This window comes from Mustela nigripes, chromosome X (assembly GCF_022355385.1).
Source record: "Mustela nigripes isolate SB6536 chromosome X, MUSNIG.SB6536, whole genome shotgun sequence".
Lineage (NCBI taxonomy): Eukaryota > Metazoa > Chordata > Mammalia > Carnivora > Mustelidae > Mustela > Mustela nigripes.
Window position 1 is genome coordinate 65,006,355 of NC_081575.1, and position 22,348 is coordinate 65,028,702.

General features: G+C 35.7%; 1 protein-coding gene and 1 pseudogene across 2 annotated transcripts in view; both read left to right on the top strand.

Moving 5' to 3' along the window:
* Nucleotides 1-21,816, top strand: part of ABCB7 (ATP binding cassette subfamily B member 7) — a 157,435-nt gene extending 135,619 nt beyond the window's left edge. For both annotated transcript variants that reach the window (XM_059386333.1, XM_059386334.1), the window contains one exon: nucleotides 20,539-21,816. In XM_059386333.1, the coding sequence (XP_059242316.1) occupies nucleotides 20,539-20,754 (216 nt within the window). In that variant the 3' untranslated portion in view covers nucleotides 20,755-21,816. The remainder of the gene's footprint in view (nucleotides 1-20,538) is intronic.
* Nucleotides 17,469-18,296, top strand: LOC132006949 (actin-related protein 2/3 complex subunit 3-like; annotated as a pseudogene).
* Nucleotides 21,817-22,348: the final 532 nt, after the last annotated feature.

Here is a 22,348-nt window from a genome sequence, read left to right on the forward strand (position 1 = left end):
TAACTGACTGCTTTCAGCTCAGGTCATGATCCTGGAGTCCCAGATCGAGTCCCACATCAGTCTCCCTGCTCAGCGGGGAGTCTGCTACTCTCTCTGACCCTCCCCCTTCTCATGCTTTCTCTCTCAAATAAATAAATAAATAAATCTTTAAGAAAAGCAATCAGGAGAGTCACAAAATTAAAGGATATAAAGTATAATACCACATACATAAAATGTCGGGGAAGTAAAATTTTTCTACTTTAAAAATGGCTTCAAACTTAACTATCAACCTCCATAGACTGCTATATGCATAAAATATTACATGTGAACCTAATGGTAATCACAAATCAAAAACCTGTGGTAGATACACAAAAAGCAAAGAGAAAGCAATCCAAGCATTAACACTGAAGAAAGCCATCAAATCACAAGAGAAAAGGGAAGATGGAGGAAAAAAAGAACTATAAAAACAACCATAAAACAAGTTACAAAATGGCAATAATTACATACCTGTCATTAATTACTTTGAATGTCAGTGGACTAAATGCTCCAGTTAAAACACATGGGAGGAGTAAAAACACAGAATGACTGAATGGATAAAAATTGCAAGCTCCATCTAAGTGCTACCCACATGAGACTCAGTTCAAGACCTGAAGACACATGGAGATTGAAAGGAAGGACATATTTACCATGTGAATGGAAGTAAAAAGAAAGCCAGGAGAGCAATACTTTCATTGCACAAAACACACTTTAAAACAAAGATTGTAACAAGAAACAAGGACACTACATGATGATAAAAGGGAAAAATCCAGCAAGAAGATAAAATAATTGCAAATATTTGTGTACCCAACATAGGAGCACTCCAAAACATGAATCGTGTTAAGAGACATAAAAGAAGAAATTAACACAGTAATAATAACTGACTTTAACACCTCTCTTACATTAATGGGTATATCATCTATACAGAAAATAAAGGAAAGAGTGACTTTGAATGACATACTGGACCAGATGAAATTAACATCCTATTTATTGAACATTCTATCAAAAAACAGCAGAATGCACTTATTTTCAAGTGCACGTAGAGCATTCTCCAGAATAGATCTCATATTAGGGCACAAAACGAGTCTCTGAATTTAAGAAAATAAAACCACAGCAAGCATCTTTCCAAAACAAAAAGATACAAAACTAAAAAGCAGTTGTGAATGAGAAAAATAAGGGAAAGAACTACAAACACTTGAAAGCTTAGCAGCATGCTACTAAACAACCAATGGCTCAACAAAGAATCAAAGAAAAAATAAAAATAATACATGGAAACAAATGAAAATGAAAACACAGTGTTTCTAATTCATTAAGATGCAGCAAAAGTGTTCCAAGCTGGAAGATTATACCAGTATAGGCCTGTCTCAAGAAAGAATAAAAATCTGGAATAAACAACCTAATCTTAATAAAAATACCTAGGGATAAACTTAAGGAGATGAAAGTTCTGTACTATGGAAACTATAAAATATTGATGAAGGAAATCAAAGATGACACAAATAGATATTTCTTGTTCAGGAGTTAGAAGAATTAAGATTGGTGAAGGGTCTGTACTACCCAAAGCAGTCTATAGAGCTTCAGTGTAATCCCTATCAAAATACCAACACCATGTTCCTAGAACTGTAAAAATAATTTTATGGAACCACAAAAGACCTCAAATAGCTAAAGCAATCCAAAAAAGAACAAAGCAGGATATATTAAAATCCCTGATTTCAAGATATATTACAAAGTTGTGGTTGTCTGGCACAAAACTAGACACAAAGGTCAGTGGAAGAGAATAGAGAGTCTAAAAATGAACCCACGCTTACATGGCCAGTTAATCTATGACAGAGGAGGCAAGAATATACAAGGAGGAAAGAGTCTCTTCAACAAATGGTGCTGGGAAAACTGAACAGGTACATGTAAATGAATGAAACCAGACCACTTTCTTACTCTATACACAAAAATAAACTCAGAATGGATTAAAGACCTAAATGTGAGTCCTGAAACTGTAAAAATTCCTAGAAGAAAACATAGGCAATAATTTTTTTGACATTGACTATAGAAACTTTTTTTAGCTAAGTCTTTTCAGGCAAGAGAGACAAAGGCAAAATTAGACTGTTGTGAGTACACCAAACTAAAACACTTTTTCATAATGACAGAAACCATCAACAGAATTACAAGGCAACCTACTGAATGGGAGAAGATATTTGTAAAATGATATATTTGATAAGGGCTAAATAACCAAAAGATATAAAGAACTTATACTACACAACACCCCCCAAAACCCAAATAATCTGATTTTTAAAATGGGCAGAGGACTTGAATAGACATTTTTCCAGAGAAGCTGTATAGATGGCCAACAAACACGTAAAAAGATGCTCACCATAACTAATCATCAGGGAAATGCAAATTAAAACACAATGAGATATCACTTTATACCTTTCAGAATGGCTAAAATCAGACACACAAGAAATAAGAAATATTGACAATGATACAGAGAAAGAGGAACCCTCATGCACCATTGCTGGGAATGTAAATTGGTGCAGCCACTGTGGAAAATAATGTGGAGGTTCTTCAAAAATTTGAAAATAGGGGCGCCTGGGTGGCTCAGTGGGTTAAAGCCTCTGCCTTCGGCTCAGGTCATCAAGCCCCACATCGGGCTCTCTGCTTGGCGGGGAGCCTGCTTCCCCTTCTCTCTCTGCCTACTTGTGATCTCTGTCTGTCAAATAAATAAATAAAATCTTTAAAAACAATTGAAAATAGGTAATTCCAATACTGGGTATTTACCCAAAGAAAATGAGATTACTAACTTGAAAAGATATATGCACCCCTGTGTTTATTGCAGCAATATTTACAATAGCCAAAATATGGAAACTTCTCACCTGTCAATCCATAGAGATTGGATAAAGAAGACTATTACCTGGCTATAAAAAAAATGAAATCTTGCCATTTGTAGCAATATGCATGAACCTTGAGGATATAGTGATGAGTGATATCAGTCAGAGAAAGATGAGTAACATACTATTTCACTCATGTGTGGAATTTAAGAAACAATCCAAATGAACAAAGAAAAACGGACACAAAAAATAGACCCTTTAAATATAGAAAACAAACTGGTGGTCTTCAGAGGTGTGGTGTGGGGGTATGGGTGAAATAGATTAAGGGGAATAAGAGTACACTTGATGAGCACTGAAAAATGTATAGAATTATTGAATAATTATATTTTAAACCTGAAACTAATAGAACATTAGATCTTAGTTGCAGTTCAATTTAAAAAAAAGTTTAGTACATGAAGAACATTGAAAATTGTCACAAACACAAATAACTTAAATATTGTTTCTAAAGAAAAATGCAGAATTTGTGTTCTTTAAATAAGAGTGAATCCTGATAGGACTCCCATTTTTACTCCTTTTGACAGGAAAACAAAGGCATTTTTCTTCCAAGAAGAAATAAACCATTAACTCACTTTTCATCGAAGTATTAAAAGCAAACTTGTATCAGGAAAGCATTAAAGCCTCATATAATAGAATCAGATTTTAGGGAGTATATACATAAAATATTTTTTTGCGTTCAGTTTTGCTCTGCACAGAATCATTGCTCATTATCATTTTTGTATTTTGTATTTTTATTTTTTCTAATATCTGCACATACCCTTGATGTCTAAAAGAAAATTACCATAAAATAGTCACTTGCAAACATGATTACTTTTATTTTTTTCCTCCTGGGGAAAGTAAGAAAATGGGTAGCCTGCTTTATCCCTTCTGAGGGCTTTACTATTAAGAGCGTACTACTTTCTAAATGTTCTGATCAACTTAGAATACCACTGTAGTGATTGGTAATTTTCCTTTTCTCTACTCTTTATAAGAATGTATTTTCCCACATCCTAGTACTTGGTTATTTCTCACACTGTTCAGTTTTTCACCTTCCATTCAGCCTTTTCTATTATTATGTTTCCCTTCTAATAAATAAACCTTCAATTCTTTATCATTTTGAAAGCCTGAATACTAGATGTTGAGAGAGGAAAAGCATTCTCATGTACTTTCTATATTGAGTTATCGAGAGAATTTTTCACACCACTAAAATTTCATATAAGCTGTTGATTTTTCTGTGGTGTGTATGTATATATATATTTTTAGATATGTACATGTATATCGTTATATAGTCTTACCTGTGTGTACTTGAGTAACCCTAGGTTTTTTGTTGTTTTTTTTTTTCGCAAGTCCTTACATTCAGTAGAAAACAAACTAATTTTTTCAGTATGCTTATATACCAGAATGCCTTAAATGTGAAATGCTGTAAATACACTTTATTATCCAATTGATATTCAAAAGAGGGCAGTTGGGTGTTGTATGTATGGGTTGAGTCACTAAATTCTGCTCCCGAAACTAACATTATACTATCTGTTAACTAACTGGAATTTAAATAAAAACTTGGAGGAAAGAAATTAAAAAGAAAGAATCTGAAATAAAATTTGCTGTTGGTGCTTTTTTACTAACCTTTCCATTGTATGCAGGCATGCAGATAGGCTTTTCTTATAAAGTGGTAAAGGTACTTGAACAAGCTTGAGTTTTCTTGTCTCATACTTTGAGGTTGACAGTATCTACAGTTATATTACAACATTGCCAGTTGAAGTTTGGATTATAATTGGAACTATAATTAATATATTAATGATTATAGCACATGTATCTAAAATATCTTAGTATTTATAATTTGATCATTCTGTATTTGCTTGATTATGAAAATCAGAGACTTTCATTTTCTAGTGAAATGTATATAACCTCATGTATTCTGTCAACAGTGCCTTGTAGTATAATGTTACATCTACATAAGAAATAGAATTCTCAAGGCCCCTCCTTAACCCCACAGCCTGGTAATTACTGCTTCCCAGCCTTGGCAAGAGGCGGCAGGTTGACTTGTCAGGAAATTGAGTCATAGAGGCTCTAGACAGAAAATTGTCTAGCACGTGAACAAAGATGGGGAAGGTTAACTGGAAATCAAAGCACACCAAAAAAAGACCATAGACCCTCTTCTGCCACTGGCTCCATAACCATTTCTTTATTTCTAATATCACTACTCCTTCCTTCATCAGGAGATAATTGAAGAAGTCTGTGCAGAAGACACATGTAGCCCCAGGGGGGAAAAAAAGCTATTTGTATTTGGAGACCCCAGCAAGATGACCATGTATCCATATGATCATTCTTCAGTGAAATCCCACAGTTGAAAATCCCATTCCCATGCACATAGTTTCTAGTCAGTTTTCTAATGCTCCATTACTAAGTATCAATGGATAATAAAGGAAGACCTCTTAAACAAGCAGAAAAAAAGGAATTCGGTAGAAAATATAGACAATGAAAAGAGCATAAAGCAACTTAAATAATTAATATCGCCACAGGTCATGGAAAATAAAGCATTTCTAAAATAAGGACAGATGCTGTTAAGAGAAAAAAGTAAAGGGAGCTTTATATGGCATGATTTCTAGATATGTTGTTAAATGAAAGAAAGAACAGTTCAGAATCTGTTGTATGCTGCTATTTGCAAGGAGGATGGGGGGAAAAGGAATATGTGATATTTACTTATTTCTGTGGGAAAAAAAACCTCAGAGTTTGTACCTCTTAATCCACTTTACTTTGCCCATTCTCTCATCCACCTTTCCTTTGGCAAATAACATTTTGTTCTTTAATTAAGAGGTACAGACTTCCACTTTTAAATAAGTCGTGGATATTGAAAGTACAGCGTAAGTAATATAGTCAATAATATTATAATAATGCCTTATGGTGACAGATGGTGACTACATTACCGAGGCCAGCACTGAATAATGTATACAGTTGTCTAATCACTGTGTCATACACCTGGAAGTATTAAAACATTCTATGCCAATTATATTTCAATAAAAAATTATAAAAAAAGAAATAGCCTAAGTTGAGCTGGAAAGAATTTAATATTTGATGATTCACAGTCTTTGGCTCAGAGGTATGATCGTGGATATTAATTATTACTATACTAAGGCAATACAGAACAGTGTTTAATAGTTTGATTAACATAAAATAGACTAAAACCTTTCTTTTTTGGGTTTCAATGCCAAATAAAAAGAACTCTTAGTAAAAGAAAAAGCAACAACAACAAACTCAGGAAGCATAAACTAGAAACTAAAGAAATTGACTGTTTATGGAGTGGAGATAGAAAGAGGTAAAAGGGATAGGAAAGGGAGCATGATTTTCCTGATTATACTTTTTTATATATATTTTCAGTCTTTCAAGTTTTTAAATTCCAGTTAACATCAAGTGTGATATTAGTTTCAGGGGTAGAATTTAGTGATTCATCACAGCACCCAGTGCTTATCACAAGTGCCCTCCTTAATACTCATCACCCATTTAACCTATCTCCCCACCCACATCCCCTCCAGCATCTCTCAGTTTGTTCTCTGTAGTTAAGAGTCTGTTTTATGATTTCTCTTCTCCCCCCATGTTCATCTATTTTCTGTCTTAAATTCTACATATGAGTGAAATCATATGGTATTTATCTTTCTTTGACTTACCTCACTTAGCATAATACTCTCTAGCTCCATCCACATCCTTGCAGATGGAAGGATTTATTTTTGATGGCTGAGTAATATTCCGGTGTGTGTGCATATGTGTGCATGCATATGCACATATGTATACTACATCTTCATAATCCATTCAGTAGTCAGTGGGCATTTGGGCTCTTCCTAGTTTGGCTATTGGTGATAAAACAGCTTTAAACATTAGGGTACATGTATGCCTTTGAATCTGTATTTTTGTATCCTTTCAGTAAGTACCTACAAGTAGAATTGCTGGATTGTTCCTCAACTTTTTGAGGAACCTTCCTACTGTTTTTGAGAATGACTGAACCAGTTTGCATTCCCACCAATAGTGTAAGAGGGTTCCCCTTTCTCCACATCCTTTCCAACGCCTATTGTTTCTTGTGTTGATTTTAGCAATCCTAATATGTGTGAGATGGTATATCGTCATGGTTTTGATTTGTATTTCCCTGATGATGAGAGATGTTGAGCACCTTTTCATGTTCCTGGTAGCCGTGTGGGTATCTTCTTTGGAAAAATGTCTATTCACGTCTTCTGCCCATTTTTTAACTGGATTATTTGGTTTTCTGGGTGTTGAGTTTAATAAATTCTTTATAGATTTTTGATACTAACCCTTTATCGGATATGTCATTTGCAAATACCTTCTCCCATTTTGGAGGTTGCCTTTTAGTCTTGCCAGTTGTTTTCCTTCACTGTGCAGAAACTTTTTATCTTGAAAAGTCCCGATAGTTTATTTATTTATTTTTTAACATATAATGTATTATTTGTTTCAGGGGTACAGGTCTATGATTCATCAGTCTTAAAATACACAGTGCTTATTACAACACATACCCCCCAATGTCCATCACCTAGTTACGTTATTCCCCTACCCCCGCACCCCTCCAGCAAATCTCAGTTTGTCTCCTAAGATTAATGGTTTGTCTCCCTCTTTGGTTGTATCTTGTTTTATTTTTTCTTCTCTTCCCCTATGATCCTCTGTTTTGTTTTCTAAAGTCCACAAACCAGTGAGATCATACAATAATTGTCTTTCTCTGATTGACCTGTTTTGCTTAGCATAATACCCTCTAGTTCCAAATATGTCATTGCAAATGGCAAGACTTCATTTTTTTTTTTGATGACTGAGTAATGTTCCTGTGTGTGTGTGTGTGTGTACACACAGTGGATATATTTATCCATTAATATATTGATGGACATCTGGGCTCTTTCCCTAGTTTGGCTATTGTGGACATTGCTGCTATAAACATCGGGGTGCTGATGCCCCTTCAAATCACTGTGTTTGTATCCTTTGGATAAATACCTGGCCATGCAGTTCCTGGGTTGTAGGGTAGCTCTGCTTTCAACTTTTGAGGAACTTCCATACCGTTTTCCAAAGTGGCTGCACCAGCTTGCATTCCCAACAGTGTAGGAGGGTTCTCCTTTCTCTGCATCCTCCCCAATATCTTTCATTTCCTGACTTGTTAATTTTAGCCATTCTGGCTGGTGTGAGGTGGTATTCATGGTTTTGGTTTGTATTTCCCTGATGCCAAGTGATGTTGAGCACTTTTTCATGGGTCTTTTGGCCATTTGGGTGTCTTTGGAAAAATGTCTATTCATGTCTTCTGCCCATTTTTGGACTGGATTATTTGTTTTTTAGGTGTTGAGTTTCATACAGTCTTTAGAGATTTTGGATACTAGCCCTTTATATGATATGTCATTTGCAAACATCTTCTCCCATTCTCTTCGTTGTCTTTTGGTTTTGTCAACTGTTTGCTTTGCTGTGGAGAAACTTTTTATCTTGATGAAATCCCAATAGTTCATTTTTGCCTTTGTTTCCTGTGCTTTTGGAGGTGTGTCTAGAAAGAAGTTGCTGTGACCAACATCACAGAAGTTGCTGCCTGTGTTCTTCTCTAGGATTTTGATGAATTCCTGTCTCATGTTTAGGTCTTTCATCCATTTTGAGTCAATGTTTGTGTATGGTGTAAAGAAATGGTCCAGTTTCATTCTTTTGCATCTGTCTGTCCAGTTTTCCCAACACCATTTGTGGAAGAGACTGCCTTTTTTCCGTTGGATGTTCTTTCCTGCTTTGTTGAAGATAAGTTGACCACAGAGTTGAGGGTCCGTTTCTGGGTTCTTGTTCTGTTCCATTGATCTATACATCTGTTTCTGTGCTAGTACCATACTGTCTTGATGATTACAGCTTTGTAATAGAGCTTGAAGTCTAGAATTGTGATGCTACCAGCTTTGGTTTTCTTTTTCAACATTTCTTTGGTGCTTCAGGGTCTTTTGTTTAATACAGATTTTAGGATTATTAGTTCTAGTTCTGTGAAAAAAGTTGATGGTATTTTAATAGGGATTGCATTGAATTTGTGTATTGCTCTAGATAGTATAGACATTTTAACAATATTTGTTCTTCCAATTCATGAGCATGAATGGTTTTCCATTTCTTTATGTTTTCCTCAATTTCTTTCTTGAGTACTCTGTAGTTTTCTGAGTACAGATCCTTTGCCTCTTTGATTAGATTTATTCCTAGGTATCTTATGGTTCTGGGTGCAACTATAAATAGCATCAACTCCTTAATTTCTTTTTCTTTAATCACATTGTTAGTGTATAGAAATGCAACTGATTTCTGTGCGTTGCTTTTATATCCTGCCACTTTACTGAATGTGCCAACAAATTAGGCAATCTGGAAGAAATGGATGCGTTCCTAGAGACATATAAACTACCAAAACTGAACCAGGAAGAAATAGAAAGCCTGAATAGACCCATAACCAGGAAAGAAATTGAAGCAGTAATCAAAAATCTCCCAACCAAAAAAAAAAAAAAAAAAAAAATCTTCCAACAAACAAGAGCCCAGTGCCAGAAGGCTTCCAGGGGAATTCTACCAAACATTTAAAGAGGAATTAATAGCTATTCTCCTGAAACTGACAGAATAGAAATGGAAGGAAAACTTTACAAATTCATTTTATGAGGACAGCATTACCTTGATCCCAAAACGAGACAAAGACTCCACCAAAAAGGAGAATTACAGACCGATGTCCCTGATGGTCATGGATGCAAAAATTTTCACCAGAATAATAGCCAGTAAGATCTAACAGTACATTAAAAGGATTATTCACCAGGATGAAGTGGGATTTGTTTCTGGACTGCAAGGGTACTTCCGCATCCACAAATCAATCAGTGTGATATACTACATAAATAAAAGAACTTTATGATACTCTCAATAGATATTGAAAAGCATTTGACAGAGTACAGCATCCTTTCTTGATTAAAACTATCCACAGTGTAGGAATAGAGAGAACATACCTCAGTATCATAAAAGCCATCTATGAAAAATCCACAGCAAATACCATTCTCGGTGGGGAAAAACTGAGAGTTTTTCTCCTAAGGTCAGGAACACAGCAGGGATGTCCACTATCACCACTGCTGGTTAGCATAGTACTAGAAGTCCTAGCCTCAGCAGACAGACAACACAAAGAGATAAAAGGCATCTGAATTGGCAAAGAAGTCAAACTCTCACTCTCCACAGATGACCTGATACTTTATGTGAAAAACCCAAAAGACTCCACCCCAAAATTGCTAGAACTCATATGGGAATTCAGTAAAGTGGTAGGAAAAGTCCTGATAAATTCATTATTGCTTTTGTTTGCCTTGCTTCTTAAGACATACCAAGTAAGAAGATATGCTATGGCTGATGTCATAGAGGCTATTGCCTGTTTTCTTCTCTGGGATTTTGATGGTTTCCTGTCTCACAGTTAGGCATTTCATCCATTTTGAGTTTATTTTTGTTTATGATGTAAGGAAGTGTACAGTTTCATTCTTTTGTATGTTTCTGTACAGAAACATACAAAACATGCATTTTGACCATGTATTTTGGGGTCCATTTCTGGGTTCTCTGTTCTGTTCCATTCATCTGTGTGTCTGCTTTTGTACCAGTACTATACCATCCAGATTACTACAGACAACTTGAAGTCCAGAATTGTGATGCCTCTAGCTTTTGTCCCATACAAATTTTAAGATTCTTTGTTCTAGCTCTGTGAAAAATGCTGTTTGTATTTTGATAAAGATTGCGTTAAATGTATAGATTGCTTTCAGTAGTATAGTCATTTGAACAACACTTGTTCTTCCAATTCATGTGCATGGAATGTTTTCCCCTTTCTTTGTGTCATCTTCAGTTTCTTTCATCAGTGTTTTCTAAGTTTTCATAATACAGATCTTTTACCTCTTTGGTTAGGTTTCTTCCTAGGTGTCTTAACAGTTTTTGTACAGTTGTAAATGGGATTGATTTCTTGGTTTTTCTTTCTGCTGCTTCATTATAGGTTTATAGAAATGCAACAGATTTCTGTATGTTGATTCTGTATCCTGCAACTGGACAGAATGCATGTATGAGTTCCAGCAATTTTTTGGTGGAGTCTTTCGGATTTTTTTTAAGATAACTTTTTATTTATTTGACAGAGAGAGTGGGGGGGTGTCACAAGTAGGCAGAGAGGCAGGCAGAGAGAGAGAGGGAAACAGGCTCCCCGCCAAGCAGAGAGCCCGACGCGGGGCTCGATCCCAGGACCCTGGGATCATGACCCGAGCCCAAGGCAGAGGCTTTAACCCACTGAGCCACCCAGGCGCCCCTCTTTCGGATTTTCTATATAGAGTATCCTGTCATCTGCAAATAGTGAAAGTTTGACTTCTTCTTTGCTGATTTGGATACATTTTTATTTGTTTTTGTTATCTGTTTGCTGAGGTGAGGACTTCTAATACTGTGTTAAATGAAAGTGGTGAGAGTAAACATCCCTTTTTCCTGATGCTAGATGAAAAGCACTCCGTTTTTCCCCATTGAGGATGATAATAGCTGTGGTCTTTCATATATGGCCTTTATAGTATCAAGGTATGTTCCCTCTGTCCCTCGGTTTTTGAGGGTTTTTAATCAAGAATGGATGCTGTATGTTTTCAAATGTTTTTTTCTGCATCTATCGAGAGGATCATATGGTTCTTACCCTCTTTTATTAATGTGGTGTATCGCATTGATTTATTTGAAAATATTGAACCACTCCTGTTGCGCAGGAATAAATCCCAATTGATCGTGGTGATTGATTCTTTTTCTGTACTGTTGTATTCAATTTGATAGTATTTTGTTGATAATTTTTACATCCATAGCCATCAGAGATATTCGCCTGTAGTTCTCTTTCTTAGTGGAGTCTTTGATTTTGGGAATCAGAATAATGTGGGCCTCATTGAATGAGTTTGGAAGTTTTCCTTCCATTTCTATTTAAGAAAAATAGGTATTAACTCTTCTTTAAAGATTTAATAGAATTCCCACGTGAAGCCATATGGCCCTGGACTTTTGTTTGTTGGTAGATTTTTTTATTACTGATTCAGTTTCTTCACTGGTTATGTCTGTTCAAGGTTTTTGTTTCTTCCTGTTTCAGTTTTGGTAGTTTATATGTTTCTAGCAATTTATCCATTTCTTCCAGATTACTCAGTTTGTTGACATATAATTTTTCATAATATTATTTTATTTGTATTTTTGTATTATTATTTGAGCTCTCCTCTATTTTAATTTTTTGGAGCCACCTTCTTTTTTATAAGTCTGGCCAGGGGGTTATCAATTTTATTAATTTTTTCAGAGAACCAGCTCCTGGTTTCATTGTTCTATTCTCCTGTGTTTTTGATTTCTATATTATTTATTTCTAGTCTAATCTTATTTCACTTCTGCTAGTGTTAGCCTTCATTTGTTGCTCTTTTTCCTTTGTTTCATTTTTTAAATTTAAATTCAATTAGCCAAAATCATTAGTTTTTGATGTAATGTTCAATGATTCATTAGTTGCATATAACACCCAGTGCTCATCGTTGTTCTTTTTCTAGCTCCTTTATGTGTAAGGTTATGTTGCGTATTCGAGATTTTTCTATTTGAGTTAGGCCTGTATTTCTGTATACTCCCTCTTATGACTGTTTTTGAAACATCCCAAATATTAAGGGCTGTCATGTTTTCATTTCATTTGTTTCTGTGTTTTTTCCTAATTTATTTTCTGATTGATTTATTGTTTAGTAGCATGTTATTTACCTTCCATGTATTTGTGGTTTTTCTCAAATTTTATCTTGTGGTTGATTTCAGGGTCATAGCATTGTGGTCAGAAAGTATGCATGGTATGATTTCATTCTTTTTGTACTTGTTGAGGCTTGATTTTTGACCAGTATGTGATCTGTTCTGGAGACTGTCCCATGTGTATTTGAAAAGAATATGTATTCTGCTTAAGATGAAATTCTTTTCTGAATCAATCTCTCTCTCTCTCCATATATATATATATATATATATATATATGTTATTGTGTTATGTTGGTCACCATAAAATACATCAGTAGTTTTTGATGCAGTGTTCCAAGATTCATTGTTTATGTGCAACAGCCAGTGCTCCATGCAATATGTGCCCTTCTTAATACCCACCACCAGGTTTCCCCCACCCCACTCCCCTCAGAAAGCCTCAGATTGTTTCACCCTCCATAGCCCCTCATGGTTCATCTCCCTCTGATTTGCCCCAATTCACTTTTCCTTTCCTTTACCTGATGTCCTCCATGTTATTCCTTATGTTCCACAAGTAAGTGAAACCATATGGATCTCTCTTAAATCCATCTAATCTAGTATATCATTCAAAGCCAGTTTTTTTAAAAAGATTTTGTTTATTTATTTGACAGACAGAGATCACAAGTAGGTAGAGAGGCAGGCAGAGAGAGAGAGGAGGAGGAAGCAGGCCCCTTGCTGAGCAGAGAGCCCGATGCGGGGCTCGATCCCAGGACCCTGGGATCATGACCTGAGCCAAAGGCAGAGGCTTTAACCCACTGAGCCACCCAGGCGCCCCAAAGCCATTGTTTTCTTACTGATTTTCTGTTTAGATGATCTTCACTTGATATAAGCGTGCCCTACTGTTTTTTGTATTATTATCAATGAGTTCTTTTATTTTTTTATTAAATTTTTTATTTATTTGAATTCTCCCAAGGTGGGTAGACTCCCTTTTTATTATATAATGCCCTTCTCCATCTTTTCTTACACTCTTTGTTTCAAAGTCTAGTTTGTCTGTTATAAGTATTGCTATTCTGGCTTTTTTTGATGTCCGTTTGCAGGGTAAATATTTCTCCATCCCCTCACTTTGAATCTGCAGGTCTCTTTAGGTCTAAAATGAGTCTCTTGTAGGCAGCATATAGGTGGGTCTTGTTTTGTTTTGTTTTGTTTTAATCCCATCTGATACCGGACATCTTCTGATTGGAGCATTTAGTCCATTTACATTACAGTAATTATTGTTAGATATGAATTTAGTACCATTTTATTACTTGTTTTGTCATTGTTCCTGACAGTTTTCTGTGTTACTTTCAAGTCTTTGTCAGTTTTGGTCTTTCCCACTCAAAGAGTCCCCTTTAATATTTCTTGTAGGGCTGGTTTAGTGGTCACGAAATCCTTTACTGTCTGGGAAACTCTCTCTCTCTCTTTCTATTCTGAATGACAGCCTTGCTGGATAGAGTATTCTTGCCTGGGTATTTTTCCTTCAGCCCATTGAATGTATCATGCCTCTCTCTTCCGGGCCGCTAAGTTTTTATGGACAGGTCTGCTGCTAATATAGTTTGTCTTCCCTCTTAAGTTACGTATTCCTTTTGTCTGGCTACTTTTAGGATTTTTTCTGTGTCTCTGTTTGTTTTGTTTTTTAACTTTAACTACAGTATGCTCTGATGTTGGCATGCTTTTTTGTTGATTTTGATGGGAGTTCTCTGTGTCTTCTGGACTTGGAAGTCTGTTTCTTTCCCCAGATTAGGTAATTTTTCAGCTCTGGTTTCCTCGAATTAACCTTCTCTCCCCTTTTTCCTCTTCTTCTGGGACTCCTGTGATACAAATGTAATTACTTTTCGAGGAGTCACTGAGTTCTTATACGTCTGCTCGCGAGGTCCTAGATGTTCCCCCTTTTTATCAGCTTCCTTATTTTCTGTAATTGTATCTTCATTGTCACTTATTCATTTCTTTTCTTCTTCCATGTGGTCATTGCACCCAGTCAGTTTTTAATCTGTTACTGCATTTTTCATTTTGTCACGATTGTTTTTAAGCTCTTGTCTCTCTGTGGTATGGATCTTCCTGATGTCGTCTATGCTTTTCTCAAGCCCAGATAATATCCTTAATGACTGTTGCTTTAATTTCTCAGGCCTGTTATTTATATGTATTTTGTTTAGATCCCTGGCCATGACCTTGTTCTTTCTTTTGTGATGAATTCCTGTCTTGGCATTTTGTCTAGGTATCTGTATTCTTCTCTGTGTTAGGAAAGCCTGTTGTGGTGTTTCCTGCTCTTGAGATGTAATGGTGTTATGAAGAAGAGGTCATATAATGTCTAGGGCCTGTCACTTCAGGAATTGTCTCTGATGTCTGCTGTGTGCACTCTGCTGCTGTGATATGGCTGTTGTACCCCTCAGATCAGTGCTCTGTAGAGTTTCTCCTTGCCTGCAGTGAGTAGTGTCTGGACCTTGGCCAGAGTGTGGCAAGTTTTAACTAGTTATGTTCTTGTCTGCTTGTTTAAAAAGACCTGGTGCCATTTCCACTAGAGCTGAAGCTTTGCAGAAGTCTGTGGTCAGTAGACATGATGCCTGTGGGGGTTTGTGCTGGTCTCCTGGGGGAGGAGCCTGCTGTACTGGTTCTCAAGCACACTTGCCTGAGATGAGCAATACCAGTAGAGTGCAGAGGAGCAGGGTTGATGTAAGCAATTAAGCAGCCTGTGTTGATACTCTTCTATTTACTGAAGTTAGTTTATGCGGAAGGCTAGTGGAGGGAAGTGGCACCAGCCAATTCTTTTTTCCCTTGAGAGGGGAGTTCGTGCTTACTTAATGTCAGGGAAGCACTCCCAGAGGAATGAATAAACTCCCTTCATACACCCTAAGTGTTTATTAGATCATTGTTTCCTCAGTGTCGGTGTCTGGGTTGCTTGCCTTCCTGTTGCAGAACAGTGTGAACTTTAGCTCTTCCCCAGTCAGGCTGGCTGAGTTTTAAAATTCTAATCTTGAGAGACCTGATGTACTGGGGACCTGTTCTGGTCTGGGGGTGGTGTAGGTTTGACCCAGAAGGGCAATCTCACCAGAGCCCAGAAGTGTGCAGTTTGGAGCAGAGCTCACTAAGCAGCCATTGTCTGACTTTGCTGTCCTCACCAGGTGTCTCTGTACCTATTCTTAGGGTTGGGGGACAGAAATGCTGCCCACTGACTCCTTTGTCCCCAGAGAGGCAATGACATCTCCCTCAAAAGCACTCCAGGAAAGGGGATCCACCTCTCGCAGTGAATGTCAGGAAATCCTCAGATCATGCCATCCGACCTCGGTTTACCTTCCTGCCTTCTTCAGGAGAACTTCAGCACCCTCAGGATTCTCTGTCAGCTGTGCCAGGAAAAAACCCATAGAACTCATCCCCTTATTTTCTCAGTTAATGAGTTTGGGAAGTATTTTCATTGTGTGATCCCCTCTGCATTCCTTTCTCTCTCACCTCCCTCTGCAACCTGGGCTCCTTCCTCTCTGCAGCACCAATTATCTATTTCTCTCCCAAACCAGGTCTCTGCATCTCTTATTTTCCACAATGTAGCCTCTTCTCCCTCTAATTGTGCGATTTGTTCTGTCAGTCCTCAAATTGATTTCTTGGCTATTCAGAATGAGTTGATATTTATCCAGCTGTGTTTGAGGGATGTAGCAAGCCTGCGGTCTCTTACTCTGCCATCTTAGCTCCTTTTTTTGTATTATTTTTACTTTTGAACCATGGTAATGTTTTTATATATTTAAATTTTTGAACCTCAGCAAGGACAGAGAAAAGCAAAAAGTGATTACAAAGAGAAGTGGAACTAACTGCATAACAAATTGATAACAAACATGCAAAAGAAAAGCAATCCAAGTGACTGTTGAACACATTACTCTGATTATTACCATTAGTGGAATATAAGGTCAAAAGTAAATAAAAATTTGAAACTAATTTTGTTATAATTAGTAGTATGGAAGGAGCCTATTCAAAATTCGTTTTTGTATATTTTAAGAGTGCGCATATGAGTAAACATATTAATGTTGTTGTAAAACAGTACTCTTGGGAGAAGAAAGATAAAAATGGAATGTGGGAAGAAGAGGGGCAACCTTGTGATGTTATACTGGAACAGAATTATCAGAAGATGATAAAGAAGTTCCTAACTTTTCACTGAAAAGACCTAGAAGCAGTGAAATCCCAGTGGTAATAAGTATAACTAGCACATAGATCTTGAGCACTAAATACTGTTCCTCACTAAAAGGAACCAAAATTCTTTGAATAAATGACTATTGCAGTATCTGGAGTGAGAAAACTAATGAATACCTATCACAAAGACACAAAAACCATTTTGTGTGGGCTCCCACTGGCCCAATGTGGGATAATTCGAACATCAAAAAAAAAAATGATACTTGGGGCGCCTGGGTGGCTCAGTGGGTTAAGCCGCTGCCTTCGGCTCAGGTCATGATCTCGGGGTCCTGGGATCGAGTCCCGCATCGGGCTCTCTGCTCAGCAGGGAGCCTGCTTCTCTCTCTCTCTCTGCCTGCTTCTCCATCTACTTGTGATTTCTCTCTGTCAAATAAATAAATAAAATCTTAAAAAAAAATGATACTTATGAATTAACGCATGTTCAGTAAAAACAACTAACCTATATTTTCACAACAATACAGAAGTATGGGGAAAGGTCTTCTTTAAGAAGCATGGCAACTATCACTTGTAGAAGGAATGATAAATTTAGAAAATCACATTTTGCAACTACCATTGTAATAATGACTACAGGTAAGCATCATCATTGATTGCTAAAACCCTATGGTGAAAAAAATATATTGGGGAATGGATTATTTATACAGTTTGAAAATGTAACCCATAGATTAATTTCAAAGAGAAAAAGTACCTTTAAAATAGAGAAATTTCTCCTCGTCTTGCTTGAAACCGGGGCGCCGCCAGGATGCCGGCTTACCACTCATCTCTTATGGATCTGGACACCAAACTCATTGGAAATGTGGCACTGTTGCCTATCAGAAGTCAGTTCAAAGGACCTGCCTCTAGAGAGACAAAAGATACAGATATTGTGGGTGAAGCCATCTATTACTTCAAGGCCAATGTCTTCTTCAAAAACGATGAGATTAAGAATGAAGCTGACAGAACCTTGATATATATAACTCTCTACATTTCTGAGTGCCTAAAGAAACTCCAAAAGTGCAGTTCCAAAAGCCAAGGTGAAAAAGAAATGTATACGCTGGGCATCACTAATTTTCCCATTCCTGGAGAGCCTGGTTTTCCATGATTTATTTTATTTATTTATTTATTTCCATGCAATTTATGCCAAACCGGCAAACAGGAAGATGAGGTGATGAGGGCCTACTTACAGCGGTTGAGACAAGAGACTGGACTGAGACTTTGTGGGAAAGTTTTTGACCTTCATAATGAAAAACCTAGCAAGTGGTGGACTTGCTTTGTGAAGAAGAGATAGTTCATGAACAAGAGTCTTTTAGGACTTGGACAGTGAAAAGAGCCTGGGCAGACATTTTCCATAGCCATGAGCAGCATTTTACAGCAAGATGTACACAGTTATTTGCTTTTATTTGATAAAGTTTTATACAGAAGAGAGAAGAGAGCGAAGTGAAGAGAAGTATCTTCACTCAAAGAGCTCTTCATCAAGAATTTGGTTGGGGGAGGGAAGAATGGGTTGTTGAAGGGTGATTGGAACTTTCTGTAGTATTAAGCTGGTGCTTAATAAAAATTAAGTAAGAATTTTAAAAAATAGAGAAATCTGGTACACTCCCTTAACCAAAGGATCAAACTTAATATTGTTAATTGTGGAGTAAATTGATGTTGTGTACTTCCTGAACTGATGCAGGGGGCCACATCATCACCTGTATTGTATTTCTACCAAAAATGTTTAGCCTGGATCTAAAATCAGGAGCACTAAACAAAAACAACTTAAATGGCATTCTTTAAAAAACACACCTGGGTATTTTAGAAATGTCAGTGTCATACACACCCCCAATACTCGAAAAGTTATAAATTCAATGTATTGATCCTAATTGGATTCTGGTGGAAAAATATGTAAATAAAGGATATATTATTGGGACAGCAGGTGAAATTTGACTATGGACTATATGTTAGATAAATTTCTATAAATATTTGTATTCTATTCTATAAATATTTATATTCTAGTCAATATGAAAATATTCTTGTTTTTAGGAGATACATGCTAATGAAATATTTAGGAGTGAAATGTAATGATGTTTGCAACTCATTCTCAAATGAATTAGCAAAAAATAGTGTAAATTTAGATGATGAAGTGAGAAAAAGCAAATGTGGCAGTTGCTAAACTGGGAGAAGCATGAGTTTCCATATTAAAAGGGCCTACCAAGTATCCAGCACAATGAATGGAAAAGAAAACACACACACGCCAGAACACATACCATAAAATTTTAGAATTGAGGATAAATAAAACAGCCTTAAAAGTTGTGAGAGGATTGTCTCAAAGCGGTGATCGTCATGGGGGATTGAACTAATAGATCCCCTAATACAATTGATTATGAGAAAAATAGTATTTAAACAGTCTTTATAATTCTGGAAGAAAGTTTTGAGAGAATTACCAATAGTGACATAGAAAACTAAGAAAACAAAAAAAAATGTGGCAGTTACTAAGTCCAGGAAGAACAAAAATTTTACAAGAAAAAATATATAAAATTCTAGTATCTTACTTGACTCAGCAGGTAATGCTTTACATGGTCATAATAAGGTAAACACTGAATATTAACTTAAACAACACTTGTGCTATAACCAATTTTATTCGAAGAGTGTAAAAATTAAACAGTGGTGGGGTAATAAAGGAGTGCTGAATTTCATAATATATGTATATATTCATATATGTATTTTTAAATACCAGAAGAAATAGCTATGAATTTGTGGATAGGAAGGAGATAGGTATGAAGGAGGAGACAAAAGACTTTTTTGCTATAAGCTTTTAATCTTACTTTTTAAGATACATACATTTGTGCTTTAATATAAATAAAAGTAATTTAAAATATATTTTATACATTTTTACTATAGGATAATTATTTGTGATTTATTTCATTGGTGTTTCCACAAAAATAATTTTATTTTTTCTAGAAACTTTTGATGAAGTTTTCACTGAGGATTTTGTTTTTGACAATGGTAAATAGAAAAATATAAACCATGTAATCCAAGGGGAGTTTTGTGCCAATGAAGTGATCCACACATACCTAGGTTGAGAACTATGTTCTTCATAATCCAGAGGAATTTAAATAGCTGAGCAAAATAGTTCTTTTTTAAACTGCCTAGCTAGCAATGAAAGAGGAGTCTTAAATTAACCACTCAGATGTGGAACAAATTTTAGTTGTTTTGCTTAAGGGTATATTTGTAAAGGTCCTATAACTGGGAGTACCAGTAAAAGTGACAAAACTCCTTTTGTCTCCCACCATGTTTAACAGTAGCTGTCAGAGGCAAATTAATTGTAGATAGGAGCTTGGAATCTATACCAAATCTGTAATGTTAAGTTTAATATCCATTGTTAACAAAAATAGCTACTGGAAGAGATAAGCTTTTCATGGAGAAATCTTTTATTTTAAAGTATACATAAGGATTTCAGGGTATTTAAGTCCCTGTTACAAATCACAGTGCTTTTGATTAAATATTTACCAATTATAATCACCTTTAAAATTTTTCACCTTCCTTTTCTGCCCTTCAAAATTAAAAATAAAACATTAAAATTTCATTTCTTTTAAGTTAAATGGTTTACAGTATATGGGATTTCATAGATTTTTGTTTGTTCACTACAGTAATACCTTAATAAAGCATCCTTACCTCAATTTTTCCTACTTGTGCTATGGATAAAGAATTGGGAGAGGTATTTTAATGAACGGAAATCCTTCAAAATCCTTAGTTAGAAATTATTATGTATTTTCAGTTATTATGCTAGTTATATGACCTTTTTCTATGTTTCTCTTGCTTTTGCTTTTTAGGGTAAGATAGCTGAACGTGGTACCCACCATGGTTTGCTTGCAAACCCTGGCAGTATCTATTCAGAAATGTGGCATACACAAAGTAGCCGTGTGCAGAACCATAATAACCCCACATGGGATGCAAAGAAAGAAAATATGTCCAAAGAGGAGGAAAGGAAGAAACTACAAGAAGAAATTGTCAACAGTGTGAAAGGCTGTGGAAACTGTTCCTGCTAAGTTGCATGAGACTTTTTTTTTTTGACACATTTGCACTGAAGCAGAATTGTTTTATTAAAAAAAATCATACATTCCCATTTTCTATAATCCTTTTTAGATAAGATTTGTTTGAAAAGAAATTTGAGTTTTACATCTTTCACAATATTTAATGTGACATATGCATTTAGCTCCAAATTACCTTCTTGTTAGTGCCTTAGTTATGCCTAAAGCATGTTTTTTGTTACTATTTCACTTTGCCCCATTTCCGTTTTGGGGGGCCTGATAGCCATTTGATATCCATAATCAGATGAATTACATTGGATTCCAAATTTTAATAGTTTTTTTATTTTAAGTCTCCTTTATGCTCACAGTTTAGATGAAAAGTATCCATTACTTTTTTTTTTCTTTTTAAAAGAGGACAGTGTAGGTTCATTGTTTCTCCTCTTCCCTCCCCGCTGACATACTTCAAAGATAGATACCTACACCTTCATTTTTTAAAGTCTGCCACTGTATAGTTTTTGGAGGAAAAACCTTAATTCTCATGTATGTATGTAGAATGTTCTTCATCATTAACCAGCATCTCTAGCAGTGGGAATTTTAATTTTTCATCAGGATGAGTTATTGCTCTTGTTTGGGACCAAAATTTATGCCTTTCTCTTTAACACTTAAAACCCTGATGTAATTTGACAGTTGTCGTACTGGGAATGATCTAAAAAGCTTAGAAAGTTAATTGCCCTTCTATTTCCATCTTAACTATAGTGCTTTTGCTGTCTGAAACTATATGAAGAAAAAACTAAATGGAATGTATGCATACACAGATATGTGTGTGTGCACATGCTCACAATTGTATATAGAGCAACAACCACTTAAAGATTATTAATGACCTTGAGGTAAATAGGAGAAAGTTATGTATATGTACTCTAGATGATTGGGACTTTAATCAGTGACATGTCAGAATTTATTACAAGATCTTCCCTTCCTTCTTCAGCAATTTAATGAGTTCCTTTAAATGTGACTTAACAAGGAAGAGCCCAAACAAAATGATCAAGTTTTACCTGTTAATAAAATGTTGGTATATGTTCACTTAGAAGCTCCTCTCTTTTCCAATTTAAATAGCTTCTTTTCTTTCTGAAAAAGCTATTTTCTTTTCATATGATTAGAGATGGTCTCAAGACCATTGGATCACGTGGTCATTAGCCAGTATTTTCAGCTACTAAAAACTTGAATAACCTAAAAAACAGTTATTGTTAGGGCCATTAAGTAAGTCTTAAATATTTTCTCTTAACTTCATCATATTAAGATGGTTCCATACAGTGAAATAATGAACAAAAGGAAAGCTTCCTAGGATGACTCACTCAGAAGAAAATGTCAAGAAAAGTGGCATTTATTATAACAATAATTTTATATTACAATATTACATATTCACATAAAGGTGTATAAAGTATAAAGTTTTTAAATCAATATTGCAACGTAATTTTTTAATGGATTGGGATGAATAAGCTACAGTTTTAGAATATGGGCTCTGAAAATGGAGTAAGATGATGGGGTTTTATTTCTTATATCCCTGTATTTTTAAAATTGCATATTTCCTTCCTAAAGGGAATCCCAATTTGCA